Here is an 18,872-nt window from a genome sequence, read left to right on the forward strand (position 1 = left end):
CCACCCCCCCCCTTCCCTCCGCTTGCATGTACCTTTCTCGCTTCTCCAATTGCAATCATACTTTGGTGTTAAATTCCTTGCTTTTTAGGAAGTTGATAAAATCCGTGGAAATTTGACTGAACCATTGTTCTGCCAAACATCTGTCTATTCAAAGAGGGGGATGAGAGATATGCGACTTTGAAGAATGCAGTAACCTAGAAACTGTCCACTGCTAGCATTTATTTTCAAAAACTGATTGCTATCAGTTAGATGGTACCGTAAAAATATGATTGTGACATTTAGCAAACTTGCTTTTACAATGGGTAAAAAAAAAAAAAAAAATAATAATAATTGCTGGCAAGTCAGCTCTGGATGTCTCTACTTTGTGCACTATAGATGCTTAGATAAGTTGGACACATTGTCTCGAACAATGGAAATTAAAAATCTGTCTTCTGGTATACTGAAAAGATACTAGATCTCCAATTTGGAGCTCATTAACAGATGTCTTATTTTAGATCTGCAAGGCTCTGCAGCATTATACCAGGGTGTTTGCTCAATTTCCTTTTGTATTTGGTTGCTATAGAAACATAGGGTCTCACTATTGCACCGTGCCTAAAACAATAAAAGCTTAATGCATACTAAGTCTGCTGAAAGCAAAGTTATAATTTGAACCTGTGGAAACATAATTATGGGAATGACTTGTGTGATGGTGAGGTTATGAACCGGGGAGAGGATGATCTTACCAAATATTTCTCCCTTCAGGCACGTAAGCAAGAGCGGAGAATGAGGAGAGGTTAATTGGGTGATTTTTTTTTTTTTGTAAAGTATTTTCTTTTCTTCTCTGTTTCTGTAAAGATCCTGGTTACATAGATAAGTCTTTAGGCTACAACTTAGCTCTTAAGAAGGTGTGTTCTCTTCCACGAAATGCAAATCCTCACTTTTCCCACACCTAGGATCTGGATGGGAGACACTGGGTTTGCATTTCTTCCTAAAGAATGTCTCGTAACATGATCTGCAAAAGTAATGAATCTGCCTTGCACAGACACATAAGGGGACAGATGTTCAGCTTACCAAAAAAGGTTAATCCCTACTAATTTCAGGGCAATCATGTGGCAATACTGCTGATTCATTGTTAAAATGCATCGGATCTGCACTAAAAAAGATGGGATGACATGGATACCCTCCTGTTCAGACTAACTACGGCCTCGACGATTTTAATTATACATGGTCAGCTCCATTACCTTAACTTTCTCTACCCAAATGTCCCTCCTCCTTGCGAATCTTCAGCAATATGACCTTTCTGGGCTCTGCTTGCACACTGCTGGGTACCGGGTTGGTATTTAGCACCAAGCTGCTCCTTCAAGTCCTTTGTAGTCCTGATAACCGACACGCAAACTAAAACCTTATTTCTAGATCGTTTACAAAGCCCAAATACCTCCAACGCTAGCCAAACCAGCGCTTCCACGCACTAAGTGCAGATGTCGTGCCGGCCTCTTGGCCATCGCCATCACTTTGGTCTCATTTTCAAATGAGCTTTGTGAGCCAGATGCTGCCAAGCTGCTGTGACCTCCCTTCGGTCTGAGACCCTGGAGGAGACCTCAGCACCCAGAGCTCTTCATGGGCCCGTCCTCCTGACTTCTGCCTTCGTTAGAGGAACTCTGAATAAAGCTGTAAATGCATGCAGTCAGAGTTGGGTTGGGCTAGACCTGTAAGTCTCCAGCTCAGCAAAGACTATCAGATGTTGCCTCTCTTTTAATCCGTGCGTAACCGATCGAAGGCTTCGGTCCTTGCGGTTTCTGTTCCTCGGTTTGGTGGTGACTTCGGTTAATAACTCCCTCTGGCAGTGCCTGTGGAGGGAGAGGTAAGGAAGAGTCTCGAAAAGCACTCAGGCTACGGCTTGACTGCGGTTGAGCCTGACTTAAGGGCTTGAGGGCATCGAGGAGCGGTGCGTGCGTAACGCAGTGCCTCTGCCTCTCTCTGCAGCCGAGGTGGTTCGGTGCCTCAACAGTGCCCTCCAGGTGGGCTGCGGGGCCTTCGCCTGCCTGGAGAACTCCACGTGCGACACGGATGGCATGTACGACATCTGCAAGTCCTTCCTCTACAGTGCTGCTAAATTTGACACTCAGGTACGTTACGAGTATAAAGGCGACGAGAATAATCCCTCGCCGTTAGAGCTCCCTTTTCATGCCCCGATTCAATAAAGTGCTTTTACAAGTCCTGCGACACTAAAGCACGTGCTGAGTGGATGCCTTAATTTCTCCATCCTCGTGGGGATGGGGTCTGTGCAGGCTTAACCCTTCCTTTCTTACAGCCCTTCCTGCTGCTTAGCTACTCCTCTGAACCATGATTTTGGTTTTTGGCTACAAATGCATCCTCAGGACTGTTTTCGACGGTACATTTTCCACATACTGTATGCTATGTGTGAGGACTTGGCAAGGAGTGTTTTGTGGGGCGGAGAGCTAAGTTTCCTCTTCAGGAGGAAATATAAACGTTCTTCTAACAAAGTAAGTCTTCTGACTGTGTGACCTGGCACAGGGCTGGGATTTGAATTGGAAGTCTTCAGGCCTGGGAATGCACAGCCAGATCAGCCTCTCCGGAGCTGCAGTCGCTCACAGCAGAATAAATAGGATAATATCAGCGGACTGCGGCTCTGCCAAGGGCCCTTTTCCTTCGTATTTTCTTCCCAAAATGCGCACACCCTCATGTTCCCTGTGCTCCCGCTCCCAAGGACAGACTTAAAAGCTCTTAAAGCATCTTGAGGTCTGGTGAGCCAGATGTGTTAAATCGCTGGTATGCAGCGAGCGGTCCGGGCCCCTCCCGGAGGGCAGAGTTGGCCCATCACACGAAGACTTCCATTGCCTGAATCTTTTGGGAACAGGAGCTCGCTGTTGGCTCTGGGCTGTGTTCATCCCAACCAAAACACTGCTGCGAATGATAACTGTGCAATAATTGCGAGCATTGAGGGTCCAGTTCCCTGCCGTGCTCGGTGAGGGACCTCCAGCAGGTCTGTAATTGCAACAAGGGTAATTAAGAGCAGCCAGCCACCGCGGAGTATCCGTTAATACATCCCTTTCGATGAAATCTGTTGCAGTTTTAAGTTTTTGGGGTTTTTTTCTTCTGTTTCCAGGGAAAAGCTTTTGTGAAAGAAAGCTTGAAATGCATTGCAAATGGGGTTACGTCCAAGGTGTTCCTTGCCATCCGGAGGTGCTCCACGTTCCAAAGAATGATCTCCGAAGTGCAGGAGGAGTGCTACAGCAAACTGGACATGTGCGGCATTGCGAAACGAAATCCTGAAGCCATCACGGAGGTCGTCCAGCTTCCAAATCAGTTCTCAAACCGGTACGTGGAGCTTTCCTCAGCTGAAACGCATCAAGTGCAAAAATGTGAGGCACGGGGAAAGTAAATGAGAGGGACCGAGTTGACTAGCTTCTTACAAGTCCTAAAGCAGCTTTAGCCTATGTAATGCTCCCTGCCTTTTCAAATCCTTGTTAGGTTTTACCAGCATTCTTCTGACTCTCTTTTTTGATAAATATACTTATAAATATCTCCAGGGGAGAATCATAAAATTAACTAGACGTACATTACTTCAAAGCCTGGAGTTTGTTTAAATGTTAGTTCTTTTAGTTTGAATGCAGTATAATGGTAAACAGAGCCTTTAAATACCAAACCAGTTCCATTAATATCGCAGCTCTGGTATACTGAGTGCCTAAGAACTTCTCAACCTATTGCAGTTGCATTCACTTCTTCCGACGGGAGTCATCCCCCTTCCCTGGGTTTCTACGTCACTAGGAAATGAGGCTTTGCCCTCTGACTTACCGTGGCAATGTGAGGAACTAGGAAAGCTTAAAGGGAACCAGCAAACGTGCTCCTCTATAACCTTAACCTGCCACCACCCAGTAGTTCGTATTTCTGGTGTTCTTAAGGGGCTCTTGAGGGTTGTCTTCACCCCTGTTCCTTCTTGACAGCCAAGGCTGCCTGCAGAAACGGGCACGTCACACTGCTCTCTGGCACCTTATCTGAGCACAGACCTGCCCTGTCCCCATCCTCCAAGGACAAGGGACAGAGAGAGGCTTCAGGGAGCTACTGCAGTCTGCACAGTCACGCTGCAAGGGCAGGGATTTCTTCTTCTAAATCCTGGAACAATCAGTGCTGAGTCTTGTGATTGGGATAAAAGGGATCTTTTTGAACGGTTTGAGTAAATATGCTCTAGAATTTGAGTGCAAACAGACCAAGCTGCAGTTTAACATGTTGGCTGGCTGTGGCGAATGCCACCCTCTGGGGCGGCTGTTTGACCTCCTCTAGAAGCATCTTAAGCCTCCAGAGAGGTATGTAAGTGACACACAGATGTTCCATCTCTGACCAGCGTAAATTTATTATAGAAAACTCTACCGTAGATATTCTATCCAGAAAATTATACTTGTGGGAAGATGAAAATTATACTTGTGTGTCTTTCCCCTCTTCCCCCAAGCAGATTTGCAGGAGGTTTGCTTCAGCGTTCCCCCACGGGCTGGGACAAGGAGCAGGCAGAGCTGTGACATCCGTGTTTTACAGCCTGCAAGAGCAGTTTGGGTTAACACGACGGACTGTAGAGTTCAGCAGCCCTTGGCGGGGCTGTAGGGGCACGGGGGTGAAGGGGGGTGCAGTGACAGTGGCGGCGGTGTTATACGTGTTGGGGATGTTCCTCTCCAGAGCCTGAACCGGAGCCGCTGTCTCCCGAGGCGGAGGGAACTCCTCCCCCACAGCCGCCAACCCTCGTCGAAGCCAAAGGATATTATGACATGTTGAGTAACAAAAGCAGCAGGATTTCCCAGCTAATAGTTTACACTGAGGTCTCCTAAAGCATCCTGCTTTCCCAGCCCCTGTCCCAACATAGCCACAGAATAAGAATGTGCCACTTGGCGTGGGACACTGAGGGGAAGTAGTTAAAGGTCATAGCATCTTCCTGTGATTTAATCTCATGGCAGGAGCGGGAGGAGAGGAAAGCCGTGTTGCCTTTGCCTGCAGTCGAGCTACTGAAAGGCACTAGCGAGCTGTTTGCTTGCTGCTCCAGCGATGGGAACCCCCGAGCTGTGTTTGGATGGAGGAGGGGTGGGCAGCGCAGCGGAGGAAGGTGGACAGGATCTCTTCCTCCTGTCCCGTCAGGCTGGGACTGATTTCGGCATCACGCATGGCTGGCACAGATTTATTCATCATCAACTCCTGTGCACGCTTCAGACCTTAATGTGCTTGCACTGTGCTCCGCCGTGCCAAAGCCTGGTCCTTTTGTACTTCGAGTGCAGCAGAAACTTTAACCTCACCTGACCTCCACTGGCTGCTAAAGGCCAGAGCTGAGAGTTAGGAAAGGAGTTTGAATGCGAACTCTCATTTCCCTCTTCCTTCCCCTCCTCCACCTGCAGGTTATTCTCTTCCCTGCTCCTGTGGAAAAATGTCACGGTGACCTTAAAGGCTTAAAATAAGTTCCCCGACGTCCTTTCAGGCAGAAGTAGCCTAGCAAATATGGGACTGCTCCTCTTTTCCCGACTTTCTCTCCCTAGGAAGGTGTTGTCTCCCGCAGCGAGGTCCCGTTTGCCAGCTTTGCTCTCCCTGCCCGGGCCAGCCGTGTGCTCAGGGCTGTGCCGATTCTACCTCGGCCCCGCCGAGGGTTGTTCCTTTGAGCACTGTGCTCGGCTCGCCTCAAGCAGCGCTGGGGAAACAGATCAGCACAATTTCCTGGCTCCCTCCTTGAGCAAGGAACGCGTGCTCCGGGGAGGCGAGATGGGAACAGCAGGCTGTAGAGGAGGCAGGCAGGCAACAGGGCAAAGCATAAGGTCTTCACTGGTGATTTAATGCATGGTCAGCTTGTTGGAAGTGACAACTGATTGTACGTCCTAAAGATCTGTCCCCAGGGAATACAGACATCTGTCAGGCTCCGGTTTGGCCCGAACTTTGCTTCTCCCTCTCCTGGTCCCTTGCTAAAGGCTGTGCACGGTGGGGAAGGGGAACGACGCCACGGGGATGGACACGCTCCTCGGGAGGGGGGTACCACCCAGTGGTCTCTTTAGTCTGTATCCTCTCTGGTGGCGGGCTGTATCTGTCTATTAAAAAGACACAATTATTTTTCTTCCTAAAGCTCTAGAAACTCACGTTATTTAACAGAGAGTAAAACACACACTTAAGCCAATTACTCCATCGTCTTAGCTCCTCGCTCTCATCTCCTTCCCGATCCACCAAAATCACTTGTGCTTATGGCCTCACCATTCAGGGCTGGAGCAGCTGCTCATTTAGGACAACTAAATTGGAAGTTTGACAGGTTGTGTTCCTTCTGCATGTCATGGGCACAGCATGTCCAGGTCTGGGGTGTTTGTTAGATGCAGTGAGAATGTGCGTGTTGTGCACTGTCAGATCCATTTCAAACACACCCCAAATGACTTAAAAAATTCTGATTCTCGTCATTTTGTCGCTTGGAGGGGTCTCCTGGCTTGAGATCGGCTCTTACCTTGTTTCTTTCCTCTTGTTGGGAGATGCCTTGGAATAACGGATGGTAACTCTCATGCAGGTATTACAACAAGCTGGTGAGAAGCTTACTGGAGTGTGATGAGGAGACTGTCAGCACCATCAAGGACAGCTTGATGGAGAAGATCGGGCCCAACATGGCAAGCCTCTTCCACCTCCTGCAGACAGATCACTGCGCTCAAGGCCACCCGCGGGCTGACTTCACCAGGAGACGGATCACCGAGCCGCAGAAGCTAAAGCTCTACTTCAGGAACCTCCGAGGTGAGGGGTCCGTCCCGGCCCACGCGAAGCGCAGCTCTGCCGAAAGCGCGTAACGCCTCGGGGGAGCCACAATGGGTGTGTAAGGGATGCTAAGCACTACCAAAGCTGACGTCTCTCTTTTCTAGAAGAGTAACGCACCCAAACCAAGTGTACTGTAGCTAGTTTTAATAACAACTAGGAACTGGTTTTAGATTTAGTCATTAATATTTTCTATTCCTCTCGAACAAAACTTTTGCATGGATCTGTGTTCAGTGTCTCAGCTTTCCCGCCGTCAAAATGTCTCCATCTCTTTTCTTCCCCACAAAAAGATATCCCAAACGATCTTAGTCTTAAATAGAACCGGACAGTAGTCAGGCCTTCAGACAACCAAACTCTAAATGTACTGTAGCGCTAACACCATTGAGGTCTGAAGATTTGGCACCAAGGAGAATAGCTTGTTCTCTCTTGTAGTAAGCTGGTAGGCGACGATAGATGCACTAATAACTATTGCACATCCTAAAGATGTCAATGGAATTCGTGTTATGAATCTGTGCTGGCCATGGACGAATATGAATGTCATATTCCTGGTCTCTTAGTGTCGTACAGTCCTAATCCTTCCAATACAGCTCTGTTAACCCATGGATTTACCAAACTCGCTAGCTGTGGATGATTCTAGTTACCGTGACCTGGCACCACAGTGCAAAATGAGTTAAAACTCCCCCACTCCCCCCCCACACCTCCCCCTGACACACACCAAATCAGGAAAGGAACATTTTGTACTACGGAAATGATTAAAAGAGGTGCCAGTCTATGGTTAAAGCTAGTCAGAAGGTTACATAATCTTGCATTGTATTTAAAAGCTAACATCTATGTACTGTATTTAACTGTCGAAAGCTTTAAAAGAAATCTAACAAAAACAAACCCTGTCTTAAGACTAGAGTATTAAAGCTCTTGCTCTAACTGTGGTATAAATAGTTTTAAAATCTGTCATGTACTGTACATAAATTCCACGAGAGTCTGCTTAAAAGAAGCAGAATATAATAACTTTATTGCATAAACTTAGTTTTGTAAGTTAGCTATTTCTTTTTTTCCTGGAAACAGTATCTCTGTCATACTCAAGAGTTCACGTTCTACTCTGTGGCCTTTTTATAATGGAAGAGAGAAGATGTTTAGGACAGAAATCACAGAGCCAGAAACAAGCCTCTCTTCTCGTAGTTGAAATGGAAGGGGGAAAAAAAAAAAATAGAGTTCAGACTGGCGAGTCCTATCTCCACAGAGCTGCTGGGAGATGTAGTTATACCCAAGGCACGAGTGCTGCTGGAGAGCTGTTTGGGGAATTATCGGGTGGCTGACGAAAAGCTGCTCGCGGATCTCATAGCTGCCGCAGGGTAAAGCTTCCCTTAGGAAGTTGATTTCTGGGGAAGGGCAGGAGAAATCCCTCAGTTCTCTTCAGCTTCACGCGTGGAGTGCTGCGCCTGCCTTGGGGAGGACACGCGCATTAACGCTCCCGGGTCTGCCTCTCCTCCCGTCCACCTCTTGGGCCGCCTCTGCGCGCAGGAGCGGAGCCGCCGGGCCCGTGGCAGTAGCCGGGGGCCTCCCCCCAACGCCGGCTCTGCACAGTAGCCCGGCCGGGCTGCGGCGAGCCAAAAAAAGCCACATTGTGGCATGCGATCAACGAGGCCAGTTCCAGCTCCAAATCTATCCCGTTAGAGTCCGTCTGCAGAGTGGATGACTCTTGCTCAACTAGTTAGAGAGCTAATAAAGGAGGGATCTATTTTTTTTTTCTTTTCAAAATCTAAAGCAATATAACTTCTTTTTTTTTTTTTTTTCTTTTTTAAAACCACAAAGCCTTTAAACAATAACTTGCTGCTAATATATTGAAACCAGATGCAGTGGCAGCATTTTTAATATTGCTGTCTTCATTAAATGTAGCCCAAAAGTGCTGTCATAAAATTGTAAGCAGCAAAAAATGTTGCTGACGGTAGAGGGTTGTTACTTTTTTTTTTTTTTTTTTACTCTGAATCGTGCTGTCCAGGGCAAGCAAGATGCAATATTGCTCATTCTTAAATCACAGTCAGGTATATAGAGTCCAACACAAGTTTTGCAAGGTGAAAACCAAAGGCCCCTTGAATATCCTGACCCTAAAAGTTTGACTTATGCTTAGGAACTGATCCCAGAACGTGCACATGCGACTCTCCACCCTCCAGCATCACACCTCGCGCCATGCCGGCAGGAGCCGGGCGTTGCTGAGTGGGGAACCTGCCGGGGTTTGTGCATCAAGTGCGTGTTGCTGTTTGGGGAAATAGTTACAAAAAAAGGTCTTCACCCAACTCGAAGCAGCGTCCAAACAACTTCCCGGGGGGCTGTGGTGGTGCTGCAGAGCCCAGCTCTGGCTCTGGCTACCCAAGGCCCCCGTGGGCTCGCACAGGCAGAGCTCACTGAGAACATCTACAGCCACAGTTTTCCATCGAGATGCTCCTCGGGGCAGGTGGCTTCTCTGTTGCTTTGTGCGTCCCATTTCTATGAAAACCCAAAGAAGGTTTATAGAGTTGATCTGGGGCCGGGGAGGAGGGTTAGATTACCCCAAACCCGATCTTTTTGAGTTGTCGTAATTCCTTTTTCCAGTAGGAATTTAAACTTGTTGTCCCCTTAATGCGAGTGGGAAGATGACTGGGAAAATAATTCCCCGCTCCGATTCGATTTGCTCTGGTATCACAGGTGAACATCCCCTGTGCACCCCAAAGCTCTGCCTCTCCGCAGCGGCACTGCTGTCGGGCGCTCGCCGCGTGCCCCGCGTCGGAGAGAGCCTCAACCGCAGCACGGCATTTTTGAGCTGCTTTCATAGGTCACTTTTTTTCCCTATGCTGAAGTAGGAAGGAAGCCGCGAGCACGCATCCATCACATCGCAAGGCCTGGGGTTCACCTTGCCTAACTTTTGCCATCTAGCCTAAGCTGGTCACTTAAAGCTCTCTCTTGTCAGGGGAGGGGGACACGGAGATGGGAGAGGTGCTTCCCCTCGACTGGGAAGGACGCCTGATTTAGGTGGTTTGACTTAGGTGGGAGACATCCCCCTGGAGATGGGAAATGATTCTCAATATTAAGTCCAGCTATTTCATGTTTTATTTAATCTCTAATGCTTTATTTTTTTAATCTCGCGTTCACTGCAAAATGATTTCTCTCGGGGGCGGGGAGGGGCTTATCTAGAAACGTTTGCATGATTCTCATTGTGATTTGTTTGCACTTTAGATGTTTTGTGCCATTATAAATTTGCATTATGTATTTATAATTTAAAGATACTTAGAAGGGGGAGAGAGTTTGGGGTTTTTTTGTTTTGTTTTTTTTTTGCTGAGTACTGGAATAAACAGTGAGCATATCTGGTATATGTCATTATTTATTGTTTAAATTACATTTTTAAAGCTCAGTGTGTTCATATAAAGGTTATTTGAAACATATCATAGTAATGAGAAAGATGCAAGTTATTTTCTTTGCTTATTTTTATAATTAAAGATGCATAACATAATGAGGCCTATGTTGGATTTTCTTCTGCAAATGAAATAAAATGTCAAATTTAAGGGTTTTTAGTGTCTGACTCTTTCATTGAACCTTCTGTGACCACAGTACCACCCAAGAAGATGATGTTGCACTTACCATTGACTGAGCATCGAACCTTTTGTGGATCCAGTTTGTTCTGGATGAGAAATATCTGGTGTGCAGGCTGTGTGAAGCCAGAGGTTCATCTCGCACAGTCTTCGGTGTCTGGTGCTGAAAAAAATAGGAAGAAGGGGTTGAGGGAAGAGTAAAAGATTCCTGGGGTGGCCTTTCTAGGCCACCGTGCCCGAGTATCACTAGAATAATCCTCTGGATAGGTTTTGTCTGACCAAAACCTCCAATCCTGGGCCCCGCAGTGTGCAAGAGGAGCCCTAAATCCCGGTGCTCGTAAAGCTCTTGTCGTGCTTCTCGTTGGCAGTGGCCTGGCCTTGTGGATTGTATCTTATCTAGCCCCACAATAAAATTAAGGCAGAACCATTTTTTAATGAATGCGTCTGTAACACCATTGCAGGAAAGAGAAAATACCTTGATTTTGACTTTGATGTACGTGTAAATGTGCGTTTACACTTCATTCAGGAAATCTCTAATTTCCAGTGGAAGATCAAAACAAGTTTAATACTCATCAGAGGAAGACGGGCAGACTAATTCAGAGTTATTGCTCCAAAAGCTACTGCGAAGTTTAAAAAAACATTTCCCCCATCACATTAGAGTAAGACTTGTCCAAGAGAACCAAAGAATAAGTATTAGTAATACGGCTGGATTAAAACAAAATCTCTTCTTCCTTCTTGTTTCGTTCAGCAACTTGGAAATTACTTTCGAAAAAGGCTATTAAAATTTTCCTCTTGTTGAAATCACTTTTTTAGTCAAAACTGAAGTTCATAGCAAGGTACAGGAACTTACAAAATCAGAATGTATCATTTTTTTTCCCTGGGTTTACAAGGAAACACAAACCCAGTTCCCATCTCTATGCAAGTGCCACTGGGCCACCCGACATGCCAGGGACTTGGAAAGGGGGCGACCCTCTGGGTTTGACATTTGCTTTTCCATTATTTGGAATCCCCACACCTCCTACCCACAAATCACCCACTGCTAAATAACATCCCCCACCCCCTTTCTAGGAGTCAAGGCAGCAAAGGGAAGAGCATCCAATGAGAAATGACAAAAAAATTTAGGGCTAAACAGTGAGTTATACACGGCTCGAAACAAAGCCAGTTACCATTCGTGCTCTTGCAAAAAGAACGTCTTGGAAATAGTACAGAAGCCACGCTTCCAAAAACTGACTTTCACAGCTATTTTGTAATTAATAACCACTATAAAATAATTACTGTCAATACAATGTACTATTCATATGAAATCTTCATAACTCTCAGCCTGTGCGGCTTCCTCGTCAGCAAATCACATCCCAAAATTGAAATTGCTCGTAGAGAATTTGAGAATTTTGCCGGCCCAAAGCACCGCACCCCAACTCATGGAATCACTTCGAAATCTGGACATTTCTACAATAATTCTACACAACAAATTCTGTTTGAAACCCTGTTAATTCTGGGTTGGGCTTTTTTTCACCCCTTAGCTCCCCTGAGTGCTGAAACTCAACCACAAAATGAAAAGACTAAACGACACCAGAACGGTTCGAGGATCAACTGTGCTCCAGCGGAAATCGTGGCATTATAGTGCAAGTTTCCCTTTCTCCTCCCAAATTCAACACCAGCCTCACGGTGGGGTTTATACATCCTAGAGATTGAAATATCAGCAATTCATTTACACAGTGTATAAAGCAGGAAGCATGACTTACGTGAAGTTATTTCAAAAAGAACAAAAAAGCTGTTAACCAGGCTGATAGGAGGGGTTTGGGGTTATTATTACTATTACTACTACTACTAATATTATTATTGTTAATCATTACTATTATTATTGTTGATAGTGCTATTGTTATGATTGTTATTGCTGTTAGTATTATTGGAAATTTCATGGGAAATTTTTACCTGGTGTCTCCAACTGTGACAATATTTCTGAAGTGCCACAACTTCTCAAGAGTCAGAAAATAAATTACACGTTTAGACCAGTGCTAGTAACTAGGGGTTTGATTTTTATTTTTTTTTTTAAATGGCAGCAGCAGGGGGCTAATCAAAACCGCCACCGTGGTGGAAAGACTGTGCAGAAAACAGCCCTAGAAAAGGAAATCTCAGCGCGATGACGACGGATTGCTCAGAGTGCGTTAAAATCCTGGTTATCATCTTCAAGTGGAACAAACAGACCAGGAGTTAATTTGATTTGGCCAAGGCCCAAAGTACATGATTGACTGATGTTCTTGTCTTGTCCTTTTTTTTTTTTAAAGTTTCATTACAAAACAAGGGGAAAATCATTTCAGATTTTCCCGGTCCTCGCCCTTCCTGCTTGCTTCGCTGTTCTGAGCAAGGGAGGAGAAAGAGAAAGAGCGAGAGTAGGAGCGAAGGAGTGTGATCTTTGGCACTTCAAATGACACTGGGCAGAATGACGGAGTGAAATTTGGGAACAGGCTTCACTTCCTGCCTCCCGTGAACTTAGAAAAATAAAAAGCAGAAAAAAAACCCCAAAAAAACCCAAAAAAACAACACCCTTCCACAATATAATAAAGGACATTGTCTTTGCCATCATGATTCAGCCAGTGAGACCGGGACTATGAAAGAAGTTTTTTTTTAAAAAAAAGTGAACTACGAGGCTAAAAATATAATCAAAGTACAAACAAATTGACTCTGCAGTGGTCGTTCCCATCACACGAGGTTCGATGGGCGAGAGGCGAAAGGAAAAGGCAGAAAAAATGCAAAATGATGCAGACTTTAGCATATAAACCAGGGAACCCGCAGTTGCAGGACACCGAGCTGGGCAAAGGCAATTGAGATTTTTATATATTTCAGTGCAAAGCAATTGCCAAAATTACGCTGATGGATTTTTAGGGGGGTGTAACGCTCCTTGAAATCCTTCTCTTCCCCAAGGCCTGGTCAGAGGGAGGGATACTCGGCATGCACTGAAAGTTCACAGACAACATTGCTCAACAGCATAAAGCGCTGACAAAAATCACTTTCTTTCAATAAATCAGCGTTTTCCAAAGAGACAACTCCTCCTCACCTGGCTCACCGTATATAAACCTGCATTTTCGAAGGCTGGGTTCCTTCTTGAAAAGGCCAAGCTGGATAACATCGGGGTAATTTTTGCTGTAAACCCCCTTCTCTTGGCGATGGAGAGGGATCCACGTTGCAAGGGGATGGAGAACCTTAGGCAGCAAATACCTGCAAGAGACATGGGAGTTTTATTCCAGACAACAGCTGGAAAAACTAGTAAAACCTGTATGAGCTCATGGAGGGGGGGAAAAGGTAATTATTTTCACACAGACAGGATTTTTTTCTCTTTCTTTTTTTTTTTTAAGTTTTTTTTTCCTTCCATGGTTTTTATTTTTAAGCAGACTGAAATACTGGGATAGCCCAGACTGTAGCTACACAGGATGATCCCTCTTACTTGCACCTTCCCGTTTTCCCCTTCCAGCCTTTCCCCTGCCCAGGAGTGATGCTGGGGGTCCAGGCACACAAAACTGAGCGGGTCATAACGATGATTTAAAGAGAAAAAATTTTACGGAAACTGCGTTCCCTGTATTCTCAAGCTGGGAGAAAATTCCAGTTGGTTCCTTTGAATTTCTCTCAAGGTTATTTTTCATCTACAGGCTTGGAGTGTTTTGTGCTGCGAAAACAAATCCCTGCTCTTCTCTCGATGTGCTGTTTGGCTTGGAGTAGTCAGTCGGGCTCAATAAAATCATCAGCCATCTCCAACCAAGTCGTGCCCAAACCCTAGCATGACTTTGCTCTCAACCGGGGAATTTAGACAGTCCGAAGCAGCAGAAAGAGTCCAGCTATTTATTTTTATTACTGTGCTGATAATTAATCCTATAATTTTTTTCAGGACTTAAAAAAATCTTTCTGGGCCGTTGTTTGCTTAACTGTTTCACATGTGTTTCTCAGAATCACTTTTATTTGCTGGTCATGATTTTCATGGGAACGAGGTGTCCGTCTGTGGGATCCGAGTTCACATTTGTGGCTGATTATCTGGAAAAGGGCCCTTTGATCTTTTCCTAAATGCCTTTATTCCTACAGCCACAGTGAAGAGTACGGCCCCCGTAGGGGACACTCACAGAGAAGCCGCAAGCATGAAAATTTAAAAAAAATTAAACTAATCTGAAGAATAAGAATACAGAATTTTTCTTGGGTTTATCGTTCCTCCACCACGTTGGCTCACTCTCGTGCACAAGTTAACACCAGCATCACTCAACTCCCCGCACCAACAACCTTCCCCTTCGCCCGCCAGCTCCTGGCCAGGCAGGACACGCTCCTGCCATGCGGCCGTGAATCTTTCCTGCCCGAGGTAAATCTTTCCTTCCTCTGGGCAAAGACAGTGTGCTCAGGAAGAAGGAAGGAGGAGGCTGAGAGTCCCGGTGGCTCACGGAAAAGTGCGTGACTGGTTAGGTGGAGCTGCCATCGGTGAGTCAAGAGAGTCCCAACGACGCACGAGCGTTTTCCTCCTCGTCACTCACGCGGGGACGGACACCCGAGCCCCACTGACACCGTTAGAGCTTTGATTGATGGAGTTGGAGAGGGCAGATGTTTTATCGCTGCATCAGAGGAAAGGGCTCCGGGCAGATCCACCCACGGGGGCCCCCGAGGAGATGCACCAGCCCCGGAGCTGGATTCCCAGGTCAGGGAGCAAACTTCCCTTAAGGATGGGGAGTGGTACGTTCTGGCCGAAAAAATGAGATTACCAGAAGGACAATATTGGTTTTTCCTCTGGTGTGGAAAGGCGTTCTGCTCAGCTCCCAGCATTGTGCAGCTTTATTCTTCCTAGGGGTGTATTTGGAGTTCACGGAGCCTGACGCTCACCCCATCATTAGTCACTAATCAGAGTCAAGTACGAGGGACATTTTGTGTGAAGCCTCGGGGCCCCTCGGGGCTCCAGGGCAGATCAGCACCCAGAGGAATTTTCCACAAATACTCAGCATTTTCCCAGCATCCCCTTTTGGGGCTACTCAGGACACTTTGGCAAAGCCCCGTTTGGAGCTCACGGGTATTCAGCAAGGCTGGAAAAGCAGATCGACACCAGCTGAGACCATCCCACCCCAAACATCAGCCCTTCTCCATCGCAGCAAGCCACAGCTGCCACCCACATCCCATTTATGTGCAACTGAGTTGCCAGGAGCATCTGGCTGCGACATTTCCCAAATTTCACATCCAAGCACAGCTAAAAAAGTCACGTTAGTGTCGTAGAAGCCCTGCACGCGTTGGTGCCCGGCTCAGCTTTACCATCTCCTCCTCGATTTTGCAGCAACTGAGGGTTTCATCTGCCACCAAAAGAGCAAATAACCCTCTGCTCTGATACTCAGAAAGCTAGAAAAAGCTCATTTGCCATAGAGAGAGCAAAATCTTCCCTATAACCTGAATTTCCAACAATTTGCTAAGCAGACACTGACCTAAAGGCCAGCGGGAGCAGCATGCATCCCACTGTGTGGCCGGGCTCTGGCCATCCCCTGATATTCAGCTGATGGGCACTATATGAATGAATGAATGAATGAATAAATAATACAGTGGGTTTTTTTCTAAATTACATGGGTGCTCAGAGAGCTCTGATGTGCTCTGGCTGCTTGTCACGCAGGCAGCAGGTCCTCACTGAGGTTGTAAATGTTGTTTTAATGCGGTAATAAGTTTCCTGCACGCTGAGTGAAGGATTAGCCACGTTCGTTGCCCCTAAGTGCCTCAAAAGAAGTCAGCCAACTGTCCCAGCTTATGGCCACCTTCAACATCCCAATCTCAGCTGAGATTTGAGCTCCCAGAAAATCCTGTTCACCCCTGGGATAAGTCTGAGCCAAACTAAGGATGGATTTGGTTTAAGCAATCAACAGGACAGAAAACATGGAGATGCTCTTCCAGCGAGGCATGTGGAGCTCCCAGCTCAGATGCGATTTGATTTTAAGACAATTATTGATAAAATCTCCAGAAGTTTGGGATTCAGGCATCATGGCAAAGGGCAAAGCTGAAACTCAGTGTTAATCCCTACCAAAACCCCTCCCGGCTGCCCTGCTGGGAACGGGGCGAAAGCTGCGTCAGCCCTTGCACAGCATCACTCCGGAGGATTTCTCATGCAGCTCCGGGGCTGTCAGGAAGCGATTAAGAAAGCAAAGGAAATAAAAGCAAGTCAAAGAGTTTTGATCCCGCTCACCCTCTTCCCCCCACGGCGCTGACGCCGGAGAGCAGGATTATTCAGGGTCCCCTTTGAAGCCGTGCTTGCGTCAAAGGACGGCACCTGAAAACGGGGAATCGTCTCGATTCCAGCCCGGACTCAAGGCAGAGAGGAGCAGGGGCTGATTCAGGGCAGAGCCTCATCTCTGCAAACTCTTGCGTGGTTTGTTCAGTCGCTGACACCCCAGCGCAGCCGCCTCTAACGCAGCCTGTTTCCCAATACCGCTGCGGAGATTGCACTGGGCAGAAAAAAAAAAAAAAAAAATTACCCCAAGCTGGTCTTAAACCATTTCCCAGCTAAGCTGACACAGCGCGTGGTGCTCCACATCCCCAGCCCAGCCGGGGAGCACAGCCCCGCCGTCTTCAACTGCTCCCGAAGTCACAAAAAGACACGTTTCAGAGCAAACACGGGCAACCCTAAGATTGGTTTCTCCAAACCCACCCCAAAAGCCAGGGGTATTATTTGCTTTCCTCGCCGCTCTCCCCCTCCCGGGAGGCTCCGTTGTGTTTTCAGCTGGTCTGGCCACCCCCGGAGCCGGCGTGCAGCCTGACGTCACCCCCGCGCTGCACCTCCAGCTCCCATTTATGCTGGCAGCTCTCTAAAGATAGATCCGAGCAAAGATTATCAGCCCGAGAGGTATTAATAGGAGGCAGCTGCTCTTTAAAGAGGCTTTTAAATAATGTAAAGAAACTTTGTTGTATATTTAAAAAGCCTTTTAAGTGAGCCAAGCTACCCACTCCTCTCCTCTCGCACCCCCTGAGCCCACGTGCCCCCGCACCCGTGTGCTGGCCCTGGAAGGTGCCATTTTGTCACCCTGCTTGCTCAAACTCAGCTCTCCCTCCGGCGTGGGCCAGAGGACACAGCTCCCTCCCTGCTTCAGCCCAAAAGGAGGGTGGTGGCAGGTTTGTGGAGATGGGAAGGGGGGCACTGACACCCCCCCAGCTGTAACCTCGGTCCGGCTTAGAGCAGCGACCTCTCAAAAAAAGCCATTGGCAGAGCTGGTTTGGCGGAGAACTCAGTGAAATGCTTAAACCGGTGCTGAGCAGAGTAAATACATCCCCGTGGGGCAGTAGGGTTGTACCCAGGGTCAACAACCCTCCCATGCACCCCCACACACACTCTGCAGTGGGGCCACAAGCCTTGGGACAGCCGGGTGAGATGGAACAGTGGCCCATGGCCACGTCTGCCGGCTGGTTTAATGGTGTGAAGGGAAATAACACGAGATCTTGGTCTTTCCTCCAGCCAGCGCCGGCTCCCGGGCCACGTTTAAGCCAACTAAATGGTTCCCGAGTGCAACAACAGCCCGAGAAAACTGTGAAAGGCAAAAAATAAATATTATGAAACTGGCGGCTGTAGAAACCAGCTGCAGCTGCCGATCGCCACATCTGGCCACCGTGGCCAGACCCGCTCCGAGGCCGGGGCGAGCGGGCAGAGGCAGCTTCTCCCCTGCCTGCCCCGTTCACTGCGGGCAGGTAGGAGGAGGATGCCCTGGGTACCCCCTGGCAGGAGCCGTGCGGTCCCCGCAGCATCGCCGTTCCCCTGCTCCGTAACCTCATCCCCCTCCAAGCTGAATAATGGAGTGAAACTTTAGCTGTGCTGCTCCCAGCCTGAAAATAAAACCCTCTAACGCAGCACAGGCTCCTGCTAAACACTGCACCCAGACAGGAGCGGGTGCCCTGTATATCCCAGCTCGATATAAAACTGGTGAGTGTCCGTACGACCCCTAGAGCAAAAGGGTGAGGGTTTGGGCTGGAGCAGGCAGCAAATCCAGCAGCAAGGGCACCAACGTGGTGCTTCTGGCCCCGAGCACAGCGGAGCTGCAGGGGTGATGCTCGCGCCGCGGGCAGCAGATGCCTGTGGTCGTTAGAAATAGATGCCTGCGGCGTGCCGTTACTTTTAAAGGCCAAACCAGGGCAAAATTTATTGCCGTGACGTGAAATTAGATGAGAGCAAATCCTACTGGAGTGGGATGTTACTCGTCGTGCAAATAGAGGCAGCAAAGCTGGACGGGCGCACACGCCGGGGGATCGTGCCCGCACGAGGAGCGTGGGGACGGCCGCAGCCTGGCAGCATCTCAGCTGGGACGGGGGGACACGGGGCAGGTCTGGGACTGGGCTCACGGGACACTCGGACTCTCCCAGCCATCAGGCCAAGACCCGCCGAGGAGTTTCTAACCCTCAACACGCACAACTCGCACACTTGTGTTTGTAAGGAGGCTCTTCCTTTTGGCAGCCTTTTAGCTGAAAGCGGAAAATTACACTGCTCGCCCTCAGAGCTGGTGGCTGTATCATTAATCACCATTTTTTTTCCTTTTTCTCTTTTTTTTTTTTTTTTTTTTTGTTGTTGTTTAACCCCAT

General features: G+C 47.7%; 1 protein-coding gene and 1 long non-coding RNA gene across 2 annotated transcripts; one reads left to right on the plus strand and one right to left on the minus strand.

Annotated features, from left to right (window-relative positions):
* Nucleotides 1-986: 986 nt before the first annotated feature.
* STC1 (stanniocalcin 1) lies at nucleotides 987-8,536 on the plus strand. The gene is made up of 4 exons (XM_026863014.1): nucleotides 987-999; nucleotides 1,903-2,105; nucleotides 3,107-3,318; nucleotides 6,515-8,536. Exons 1-4 carry the CDS (start codon nucleotides 987-989, stop codon nucleotides 6,783-6,785), a joined length of 699 nt encoding a protein of 232 aa, XP_026718815.1. The 3' UTR covers nucleotides 6,786-8,536.
* A 1,033-nt stretch (nucleotides 8,537-9,569) lies between these two features.
* On the minus strand, nucleotides 9,570-13,518 carry LOC113488125. The gene is made up of 2 exons (XR_003399889.1): nucleotides 13,366-13,518; nucleotides 9,570-10,473 (listed from the first exon to the last, which is right to left on the minus strand). It is a non-coding gene; the product is annotated as an uncharacterized LOC113488125 (long non-coding RNA).
* Nucleotides 13,519-18,872: the final 5,354 nt, after the last annotated feature.

The sequence above is a fragment of the Athene cunicularia genome (genome assembly GCF_003259725.1).
Source record: "Athene cunicularia isolate RWA chromosome 22 unlocalized genomic scaffold, athCun1 chr22_part1, whole genome shotgun sequence".
Classification (NCBI taxonomy): Eukaryota; Metazoa; Chordata; class Aves; order Strigiformes; family Strigidae; genus Athene; species Athene cunicularia.

Bases quoted from the DNA above. Each gene is read 5' to 3' on its own strand.
- STC1 (XM_026863014.1), top strand. The intron at 2,106-3,106 runs GTACGTTACGAG...TTCTGTTTCCAG, and splicing joins CTGCTAAATTTGACACTCAG to GGAAAAGCTTTTGTGAAAGA. The intron at 3,319-6,514 runs GTACGTGGAGCT...ACTCTCATGCAG, and splicing joins CCAAATCAGTTCTCAAACCG to GTATTACAACAAGCTGGTGA.